We start from the raw sequence: 11229 nt of genomic DNA, 5'->3' as shown, positions 1-11229 counted from the left end.
GATACCCTTGCCACAGATGCCGGAACTGTCCCTCGCAACCTGGCCACTCGTCCTTTCACACCGATTTTTCCACCTACATAGAGACTCCACCAAACCGAAACCTGTCCTGCAAGGTCGTCCGAATCGTTGGCGTGGCGTTCCGCGTCCCTCAAATGCCCACGGACGCCTTCCCACATATATTTCACCCGCGACGGGTTCCGCCCTAAGACTCTCCCCATGAACCATCGCTCGCGCCTCTGAATTTCTTGTGTCTCCAACTTGGCGACGCCGACGGCCCCGCGGCCGCCTCAGTTGTGTCGTCGTCCTCCCACGGCCTCCGGAACTTGGGCTTTGACTGCGCGGGACTGCCTACGCCTCCCCCAGTGCGCCTTGAACTGGATTCCTGCGGAACCGGTGCCTTCGAACAGCCTGTCGTGCAGTTTCCCGACTCGCCCAGTCCTCCGCTCACTTCGCCAGCCCTTTTCCCTGGCATCCCTGGAGACACCGGCTCGGATGTTTGGGGCTGATCCGCTCGGGACGGCGGCGCACGAGGACGCACAGCCTCAGCGGCAGCGCCGGGAAAGGGGCTGCCGGAGGGGGGGCGCGCCGCCTGCCACCGACCCTCCGCAAAACGGTTGAGTAGGATGCTCAAAACGATGCGCATGAGGCCTGAAGAGGGTGGAGGCGAGGAAGCCCAGCGTCTTTCCCCAGTTGGCGACTCGGAACGGCTTCGCTTGAGGGGGTTCGCACGTCGCGCAGACACGCGGGATTCCCGCTCTCCCGGCACGCCAGGCCGTGACTGCGTGGGGACACCTGGATTCGCACCTCCCGAACGCAAAGGATTTAATCCCGCGTCCAGCGCGGCAAACGCCTTAGCAGAGGCGCCGGGTTCTGGCGTCGAAGTCGGGAAGGTCGTCGCATGCAGCGCTTGAGGTGACGCAGGCAACTGAGCAGGTGGAGGCAGGTGGAGGCACCTGGGCGAGCCCGCGCAGCCAGGCACGGTCCTGTTTGCGCGCCTGGCAACACGCGGCGGCGAGGCAGGCCTAACGGGGGGCTGTCCAGAGCTGCGCGTGACCGTCTGTTGCGGTCCGCCGTTAACGCCCGTCGACTGTGGAGCTGTGACCACGTAGACAGGTTGCCCAAGTAGCCCCGGCAGCGACGCTTTTTGCAGCTGGACAGAAACGACCGGGAGGACCGATGAAATGGGTCCAGCAAGCCGGGGTCGGCCAGGCCAAGGGCCGTCGCGAGGAGCTGCGACAGAAAAACAGACCATGGCAACGCACGGCTCAGCAAATGGAGTGTTTCTCCGTGGCCGGGAGAGAGACTGCTACCTATACACTGAGTGGTCTCGAACCGCGATAACACAATCGAACACAGGTGCCCAGTTCCGTGTGGCTGTCGACGTCTCCGCATCTTTTCAACCCCGGAAGTTAAAACATCAGAGTGAAAAAGTCGCGGTTCCTTGGACCGAGAACAGACTTGTGCGCCCCCATCAGGCAACCAGATTGGTGAGCGAATGCCTGCGATGGAGGCAATCCCTTCTTCTCTGAAGCCGCACATTCTTGTTACCTGTGGAGCTGCTAATTCCCAGTGCTGGCGCCGCCTGGAGAGAGAGCACGCACAACACAAACACACCGGAGAAAGACGAATTCTTCGCGAGCGACACCACATTCGCTCCGGCACGGCAATCCACCGGTGAGCATCCGCGGAGAGAACCTGCTCGGCGAGGCAGTGAGCAGCGATCCCTCGACTTGCGACACATCCAGTCCGAGGGTTTGCGCGAACGTGACGCACGCAAACGAGGCAAACTGGAACCCCTTGGTTTTCACGACATGGCTCCTCCACGCAGAATCTCCTCGCGCCCGAGATTTCCGCGGGGCGCTCGACTGGTCCGCACTCTCAGGAGAGGGTATGGTCACCGTGTACGTCTACCGGAAGGCCTATTGCTCGAAAACGGATTCGCAGCTCGGTAACTCAGCACAGAGGATCTTGCGTTTCAGCCAAGAAACAGGCGGAAAAATGCGCATTCACCGTTAAGACATTGACGCCTACACCGCACACTGCCGAGGCACACCGCAACTCCTGCACAACACAAAACTCCGCTCAGTTGCCAAAGCCTGCGTTTTCCTCCCCCTCGGTCGTTCGACCTCTCAGACCTTCAGCGTGCCTAGAGCTCTTTTGACACACTCACAGGCGGCCGCTGCGCAGGGGAAGGTGGCCGAAGGAAGACGGTAGCCGAGACAGCTCTTGGAGCTGGAGCAGGACGGGGCAGAATGGGTCGAAAGTGAGGTCTTCGTCCACCTGCGCCGGCGACAGATGCAGTTGGGAACGTGCGGACGGCAGTTGTCTTTGGCAACTCGGAGGCAGCCGTCGCCACCAGCAGGCTCCCGTGTCGGTGCCCATTGGGGCATATTGAGGTCACCTGCCCGTCCCCAGGCGACGAAAAGCCGTACGACGCTGTCCGACGGAACGCATCAAAAAAAGGGCTGTGTGCGGAAAGAGCTGCGCTGCGACTCTGAGAATTCGGAACCACTGCCAAATGCGTTGGGGACCGACACGCGTCAAACTCTATCAGCACAACAGCGGGCGTCAAGACAGCCACCAAGAGCGGCAGACACACGCGCTTGTGGACCGGCCCCATGGTGCCCGGAGCGCGCACGCAACTGTCGCGTGTGAAAAATCTTCGAAAGTGAATAAAACTTCTATCGAGAGTGATCCTCTCGTGACTACCACGCGAACGCGATTCGAGAAAAAGGAGAGAGTTAGGAGATGCACCACCCTCTCTCTCAGTACACTGCGAATCCTCACGTAGTTTGCCCTTGCTCCCTATAGCATCTTCACACGAAAAAATCCCGTGTCCTATACCTGAAGAATGGGTTACGCTTTGAAGAACTTATATTCCTGGTAGACGCGACAAAACACCGTCATCGTTGCAACCTGGGGGTCACCACGATGGGGAAAAGTCGCTGGCTCAAAAGGCCGGAAGGCACAAAGGATGATCCCCGTACAAAACGTTTGACACGGAAGAAGCTGTGTCCATAGGTCAGACGCTTGGAAAACATCCTTCGACGTGGCACTGAACCCCACTCTAAGCAAATCGACACAGGCTGCGAGGTTGCTGGAATCGTCGTCCCTCCCCCCCCCCGACGGAGAGTCGAAGAAAGAATCCAAACCCGTCGAACTCTCAGGCGCATGTCGCAAGCGACGCGACGCGACGCGCGCAGCTCTATACGGCCCCAGCTCACTGACAATTTCGGCAGAGCGTTCTCAGGCATCCTACCCTCTTCCAGGACTCCTGGAAGAGAAGGCGGCGGGCGGCTCCCTTGCAAACTTTTCGAACCACTTCAAATGGTCGGGGGGAATCTTTTGTTTTTGCCTGAGTACGGGCAGAACGCCTCGGTACCCGCCACAGTGCGCGGCCCCGCCCGAGAGCGTGGGAAAGAGAGGTTTGAAGGTTCGAGCGGTCCGCCAGCGGCAGACTCGTTTGAGACTTGCCGATCCCCGCCCCCATCCCCCCCCCCTCCTCGGCGAGACACCACGTTTTGTGCACCGACTCTGCGTTTCCAGCTCCCCGGTTCTTTGGGCGCCTGCTCGCGGTCCTCTCCCCTCGTGTGGGTCTAGTGGACTGGCGACCCGTTTGACCGGACGGTCTGGAACGCCGTAACTTTTAGCTGCATCGGCCGCGTTTGATCCAGGTACACACCGAGCCTCTAGCTACAAGGAACTTAGCAAGCATTCCTAGATTTATATCAACGCGGAAGCCCCGTAGGGCATGCAGGCTTTTTTTGAACTACAGAAAAGAGCTTGTTCTGATCATCGTCAGAGGAGAGAGAGCGGGTGGAACCACAGTTCAGCGACCGGCCAGCAACGGCCCCGCGCACGGGGAGTACACTCCTGGCAAAAAGCCCGAGCAGCACGTGATGAGAGATGTGGACTATTCGGGGCAAACACACACTTCGCGCCTGTTATATCCTTCACACACGCCGCTGCGCTCGGTCCCCTTCACCCCGCCCGCTATCGATACCTGCCTTTTTTTTCGCACCTGGTCACGCCCGACAAACACACAGGTGGTCAGCTACGCCCTGTTTGCGTGCACGTTTCGAAAACGGCTTCGGCTTTCGAAAGCCCCCACTTCACTGTCGCCCCCAGTTCCATCTCACCGGGAAGCCTTGCATTACGATCCGCCGATCGTGAAGCTTTCCACGGGGTACTTGGGCCGGCAGTATAATAATAATAGTAATACAAGTCCTGGAGACTGACCTGTGCGGCTACGCTGAGCCGCCCTTCGCTACAGTGGAAAACATGTCACCCAAGTGACAAAACTCCTGTCCCCTCGGCGGCTGGAAGTAGAAAGGAGGCGCGGAGAGTAAGTCCGCTGAGTCTCAAGAGAGCTGTGACAAGGCGAGAGGATCCCTGGAAAGACTCCCGGACCCCCCACTTCAGCTTTTGCCCCTAACAACTAGACACCCGTCCAGCGCACAGGTGGAAGCTCACTGGCCTCGTGGACAGTCACGGTGAGACAAGCAGCGGAGACCTGAACACCGCTCCTTCCGAGCAAACGAAAGCATCGTTTCTCGTTGGTGTACAACCACCGCCATTCCCAGTCGTGGGCGTGAGTAGAGGCGGCGAGGATTCCGTTCAGAAGGGAAGAACCCTCGCCACCGAGGAAAGCTGCCACTGAGATATTTGATCGAGAATGAACGGGGCTTCACTGCCTTTCCGCAAGACGGCTACCCTGTGGACCCTCCTTCGTTCAACTCCCCATGCATGCGCCCGTATGAGCAAGTCGGAACACTGCGCAACACGTGTATATCGGCATGTATAGCCATCTACCGGGCTGACGTGGCGTGCACAGGCACCGGCACCACACCAGTAGTGCATACATGCAAAAAAAACGCTTGTCACGTGGCTACGTGCACCGGAACGGACACACATCGAGACAAAAAAACCTGCTCTTTCGGAGTGTGGATCACGGTGTTCACGCAGCCACCGGACGCCGCCGGAAACACTTTAAACGACATCGAACATCCATGCCTTTTCTGTAGACAGAGTCGTGGAAGAACAACAGGACAAGTCACAAAAGACGCGTCCACAGCGAGAGAGGAAACGCCCATCGCCACATATACGCATATATATATGCATAGGAGTGCCCATAGAAAAACATGGCGTCTTTTTTCCGATTCGAGAGCGAAAGACTACAGGGTTTGCCGCGACAGGACGTCTCTCCTTGGTGTGCCGAAAGGTGTGCGGCAGCTGGTGCCTAGCGAAGCGATTGGCAGGGTGCGCGCTGCAGAGAGCGGGGTCCGGTTACGGAGCGACGAGAGCCGCGAGCTCACGGTCCTCGGAGGCGGCAGTGAGAATGAGGTTCGAAAGGTAGGACACGCACGTCGGCTTGTTGAAGGAGAACTCGTACAGTGTCAGGAGATTCCGCACGCCGCCGACAAACAGCGACTCTTCCTGAGAGAGAAGCGGAGCGCAGATACACCGCGCGGAGGCCTCCACACCAGAGAGAGCAAGGACACCTGCGTTCGCCCTCCCCTATATCTAGGTCTGTGCGCATCTATGCTTTTGCGTCCGCCCAAGCGCTCTGTGTTTGGCGGAAGTCTTCTCTCGCGTTCCGGCTTTCCCCCGGCGGCGCTGTCTCACCGGTTGGCGCTCCATGACGGACTCGAGCGCGGCAGTGGCCTCAAACAGCTTCTTGTCGTACAAGAGAGTCACTGCGAGGTTCGCCGCGGAGCTGGCGAGCGCAGACGGGAAGGCGACAGTTTCCAGGCGCTTGGACGCCCATTCGGGACGCGCCGCAGCCTGCCGCGCTTGCTCGCCTTCCCGCACGTCTTCTTCTCGGTTAGGCTCAAACGCCGCGGTGTCGCCGAGGAAAAACTTCCTTCGCTCCGCTGCGTCTGCCTCCGCCAGCGCGTGGCCAGCGTCGAACGCTTCGCGGGCGGTTCCGGCGTCTCGGTTCCAGAGAGCCAAAAGGCCGCTGAAAAGGCAACGCGTGGACCGAGGTGGAGAGACGCAGGCGAGGGAAAGCGACTTCAAAAGCGAATCACGCAGATGGACATACAGCCGAGACAGAGGCCCAGCGACCGAGGAAGACCGCGAGGCTGGCGCGGCTGCGGTGCCGCAGACAAGTGACCCCGAGACCCAGAGAGAGGGACAGGCAGGGAAACAGGAACAAAGGCTGCCGACATGCACGCAGGCAGGCGCCTAGCACTCGTGAGAATTTTTTTGTGCGACACCGGTTCGCTGCTGCTCGCGAAAGCTCGGACGTTTTCTCAACTTATACATGCATTTGCTTTTGAAGAATTCCCCTCTGAACCCGCGTTTTTGCGCGAAACGCGAGTTGAGCGCCTTCTCCGGTCTCACTTGTTCGTGCGCGTGGCGACGCTGTCGCGCTCGCCGAGACACTCGACGTAGCCGAAGAACTCCTCGGCGAGGTCGAGACAGCACATCTGGGAAAAGCCGCAAAGGGACCGCAAGACTCCAGTGAGAAGCTGGGAGAACACTCTGAGGCATCCACGAGTTGGCGGAGAAACGCAAACGGACTGTCTGGCCCACGAGAGTCTGGGGCTGGAGTGTAACGCGAAGGCGCATGGAGCAGCGAGTTCCTGCGTGAATGGGCCGACCTCTGCTGGCTGCATCCACGCTGGCCTTTCCGCTCTGACGAAAACCCGTTTCGAGTGCACGGTGCTCATCAAAAAGTGGGGCTGCAGGCTCTCCTCGCCGGTTGACGCACGGTTCACCGACTCGAACGGTTCGAAAAGCCCGCAGTCGACAACACGTTTCCTGCGGAAAGTTGTGTCCACCTCTGAAAGCAGACATGCCTGCGTCTGAGTGTTGCCAACGTCCACACGCACATCTGTACAGCTGCGCGCAGACGTTGAGCGACAGAGAAGCAGCCGCCAAAACCGGAAAAAACGGGAAAGTGGAGACTCACGCGAAGGCTGATGCGTCCCATCAGCGAAAGCGTAGGCGCGTGCTGGCGGTGTTGTTGACGCCGCGAGAGAATCTCGTCTTGCAGCAGCTGGAGCGCTTCCTGAAGAACGCAACGACGCATGCGCCGCAAACGCGCGCCGACAAACCTCATGCGCCTCCCGACAGGCAACAACAGAAGTCTCACCCGTTTTCGCCGACATACACGTCTCGCACCCCCTTGCTTCTGCTTCATCCGGCACCTCTGTGCAACCCTACACGCACATCGATCTGCATATACATACATTTATATGCATGCATGCGTTTATACATCTACGGCGAGAGGCAGGTGAGGAAATGCACGCCGCTTCAGCGCGGCAAGGGACCACGTGGAGCACCGCGTACGTGAGGCGCTTCAGGGAACTGTACAGCATCCCATATATGCCTTGCATGTATTTATATATATGTATATATATATATGTATGTATATATATATATATATTCATACATATGTGTATGTTCATATTTGTTTGTGGACATGTGTGTGTTTGCATGTGCAGGTGGGTATCTGAAAAGCCTGTTTTCGAGGATGCCGCGCGTTTCTCCGACACAGACCTGAAGGTGGCCTTTCGCGACGAGGATCTCCGCTGCCAGGAAAACCACCGTGGTCAGCCGCTCAATCCAGAGAGAATGGAGCGTTTGTTTAATCGTCTGTTCATCCCGAGTTGTCTGTTCTCTCGACTCGTCCGCGCGGGTCTCAGCTGCCGCATGCATCCCTAAAGGCACGGCCCGCGTCGCCCCGGGCGCTGAGGCCTCGCGGGCACCTTTAGCGGCAGGAGGGCGGGAAGAGACGGGGACAGCGAGACGCCGAAGCAGAGACTCCCGCGCAGAAGAGGCTCGCGAGGCAGATGGACAGGAGCACCGCGAAGGATGGCAGAACTGTCTGAGCTGGTTTCGCGTGAACCGCAAGAGAGCGTAGATGGCGTCGAGGGCCGAGGGCGAACTGGGTCGGCAGATGCTCGGAGCGACCGCGAGAAAAAGGTGGAGACAAAAGGGGATAAGGGATCCTCGGGTCTGGTCTGAGTCGGGATAGATGTGTCGATGGCTCTCGTAGGTCCAGAAGGACGACGCCAGCGGGTGCGGCAGAGCCCGCAGTTCAGCCTCGATGCCTGCCGCGTCCTGGGGCGCAGAGACACGTGCGCCGAAACAGATGCGCAGGGAGAGGCGCGGAAGCGTGGAGCGAAGAGACACACGGAAAAATATCCCACTCGAGAAGAGCGGGCGCGCGACTGCTGAGACCGTCGGTCCGAAGACAGACCCCGGGCGAGCGGAGAAGGCGCGGTGCACACGAAAGGGAGCGAGAGGCGACAGGCCGGAAAAAAGTGCGGAAAACGCGTCTTACCTTGAGAGAAAGAAGGGCGTAGATTTTGATGGAGACCCACTGAAGGAGGCGGTGCGGCGGAAGGTCCGGCTGAAAACACGAGCAAGCAGGAAGAGCACTCAGATGGGGAGAAGTCTCCCGCGCAGGGGAAACCCGGGAAGAAGTCGGATTGCTCGTGGAACTGCGTGTGCAAAGCGGACATCCGGCGCATGCACTGTGGTAGGTGGAGACTCGAACTTCAGAAACAAAAAAAACCAACTGCGGCAGGAAAACCTGCGAGAAGCGAACCAACGGCGAAGGGAAGAGGCAAAAAAACGCGGGAGTCAAGGTCGGGTTTCGTGGAATCTCAGACCGCGAAACCCGAGAAAAACGGAACAAACGCAGTGGAGCCGAGACAGCTCTCGGCTTGAAACTGGCTCGGCCTCATTCCGCGAAAGAAAAAACGAACCTGTTGGAGAGCCTCCGACACCAGACGGAGAACCGAGCGAAATTGCCTCTTCAAAAGCAGGGACGCGACTTGCGCCTTCGTTTCTTCCTCTCGCTGCCTGGCTACGCGCTCGTCCACCTCCTCGCCTTGAGCGACGAGCGAAGGATCGGCAGACGCGCAGTCTCTCCACGGAGTCCCCGACGGCAGAGGCGCGCCGGAGAGAGAAGCTGGAGGACCCGAAGAACTCGTGGGGCACGGTGGAGGGGGCGGGAGCTGGAGAGGAGAAAAGAGGCGAAGCCGCGAACAACAGACCACTTGAGTCGAGGACAAGAGAGAACACGAAAGGAGCCGTTGACGCTACAGACACCCAGGCCCAGGGCGGCTGCGGTTGCTGGAAACGCGCGAAGCACGTAGCTGTTCGGTTCTTGCCTGCAGGCTGTTTCACGTCCAAGACGCCTTCGAAAGTGGATTCGAGTTCTCCAGTGTCAGTAGAGAGCCAAGGGTGGCGTTGGTCGTCTGGGATCATTCCCGAGTTTGCGGTGTATGTACAGCTCACTCCCACCGTGCGGTGTATGTACAGCAAACCATTGAGATTAGGAAGTTAGGGTTTTGGGCTCGTGAGTGTCCCTCAATGACTCGCCGAGAATTTGGCGTCTAAAAGATATACCCGAGTATCAACTTAGATGCACAGATGGACATTATCCTCGTACGGTTTGTACCTGCTTGACTCTTTCCGAGTATTGGCGGGGGCTAGCTACTGTTGTGTAGACCCAGCACTAGGGGCTCTTCTCGCCCGCTCACGACCGGAGTGTATCGCACGCAGACTTCTTTTCCGCTCTATGACGCCGTGCTCTCATTCCACACCCTCGGAGAAAAGCGGTTCCGCTTGCGTTTGTCTGTTGCTCACCTGGAAATCCGCAGGATTCCTCATCGTTTGCAGAGGCGAGTCGACGCAACCGGCTTCGACCGCACCACCTCCTGCACGGTGCTGGCGCTCCAGAGAGTCCTCAGCGAGAGAGAAGGACAGCGGAGAAGAAGGTCGCGACCGACGCGTGCCGACAAGCCGACAAGCGAAGTTCCGCAGCGGGGAGGCGGGCGCGTAGTGCACGGGTCGGGAAAGAGTGTCGCGAAAACGCCGAGCGAGGACGCGAAGGAGACAAGAGAAAACGAGAAATCAGGCAGAACGAAAGGCGCGGAAAGAGAAGCAACGAACGCACACAAGAGAAGAAACAACCGCTCACGTTGGGTATCTTTTCTGGGTAGCTGCTTCGGTGTTTCTGCGCCTCTTCGTCCCGCGGAAAACAAGAGGTGACCAAAAGAGGAACACACGGCGGCGCGAGTCTGTGTCCGGGGGCGTTTTCCGAGATTTCACGCGTTTCTGCTGGCCTCCACGCACTGTGCGTACACCGGAAGAGGAGCATGAACGCGGTGGATCTGCCCTCCCGCTGGTCGCGGTTTTCTCTTTTTCCTCCGCCGTCACAAACGCGTGCGTCGAGCTGCATGCGCTGTGCACGGACAGCGGAGAGACTGCGCGTGTCTCAACATCGGGCAAGCATGGAGGGAAATCGGCAGAGAGGCAAAAACGATCTCAAAGAGTGTCGGAAAAGACACACGGGTTTGCACTTTGAGACAACCCGACTGCAATGGTCTGCCCACTTCCTCTCTCTTCGTTTTTCTCCCAGTTAGGCGAGAAGGACTGCGCGAAATGCAAGGTCTCGAGACACCGCGGGGCGTCACCCTCCGTTTTGCCTTGTTCCCTCTTTCGACTTCTTCCAGTTTCAAACATTTTCTGCGATTCCCGCACCAGTGCGGCGACCATCGCTTCTCTCCTGATCCTCTCAAAGAGCTCGGCTTTGTAACACTGCGTCCCGGGGCCGCGCAGAACTTTTGAGAGGTTGTGCTTTGAAAAGGGCCAGCGATTTCGACATCTCGTCTCTCCCGTCTTTTTTGAAGAGTCTCTCTCAGATCTCCCTCACTTCGCTGCCTCGTCGATTTGCCGCTTCTCTCGCACACATCGGATATAGTCGCTTCGATTCCCTCGCGCTTTTTAGCCCTCTCCGATTTGCCTCGCGGCGGCCTGTGTCCCCTTCCTCTGTTTTCTCTCTCCTTTCCACTTCCTCTCTTTTCCCCACTTTTCTCTTCGCTCTCTTTTTCCTTCTGTCTTTTTGGGCTTTCTGCGAATTCTTCTCGGCCGGCTGTTGTTCGGCTCTCGCGATGTGCGGCACCCCCTGCTTGCCCCAGCTTCTCTCCGCACTGTGTCTCTGTGTCTCCCTCTCTCTTTCGGCTTCGCATCCCTCACACACACACTCTCTCTGCGGCGCACGCATATCTGCTTCTCAGATTCTCGCTCCCTGTGCGGGGTGGTCTTCGCGGGAGAAAAACGCGAGGTGAAAAGACACGCGATGCTTCCTGGTTCCGCCCGCCTCAGGCTCTCCAGGGGGGGCTGACGCCCTGCAGCCCGCGCGGGCTGTACATACAGCCAACGACGAAGAAGCCAAGAGAGACAGCGTCTCTCCGGCGTTTCTCCGGC

The 11229-nt window shown here is 58.7% G+C and overlaps 2 protein-coding genes across 2 annotated transcripts; both read right to left on the bottom strand.

The window, feature by feature from the left end:
• Positions 1-202: 202 nt before the first annotated feature.
• NCLIV_001830 (hypothetical protein) lies at positions 203-2620 on the bottom strand (the record flags this gene model as incomplete). Its single annotated transcript, XM_003879681.1, has 3 exons — positions 203-1230; positions 1549-1582; positions 2171-2620. 3 exons carry the CDS (start codon positions 2618-2620, stop codon positions 203-205), a joined length of 1512 nt encoding a protein of 503 aa, XP_003879730.1.
• Positions 2621-5286: 2666 nt separating this feature from the next.
• On the bottom strand, positions 5287-9630 carry NCLIV_001820 (conserved hypothetical protein; the record flags this gene model as incomplete). The annotated part of the gene is made up of 8 exons (XM_003879680.1): positions 5287-5436; positions 5626-5959; positions 6346-6431; positions 6917-7015; positions 7507-8070; positions 8294-8362; positions 8721-8972; positions 9607-9630. 8 exons carry the CDS (start codon positions 9628-9630, stop codon positions 5287-5289), a joined length of 1578 nt encoding a protein of 525 aa, XP_003879729.1.
• Between the last annotated feature and the right edge of the window lie 1599 nt (positions 9631-11229).

The sequence above is a fragment of the Neospora caninum genome, chromosome Ia, assembly GCF_000208865.1.
Source record: "Neospora caninum Liverpool complete genome, chromosome Ia".
Classification (NCBI taxonomy): domain Eukaryota; phylum Apicomplexa; class Conoidasida; order Eucoccidiorida; family Sarcocystidae; genus Neospora; species Neospora caninum.
The sequence above is the reverse complement of the archived record's forward strand: the minus strand, read 5'-3'. Positions and strand labels throughout refer to the sequence as shown.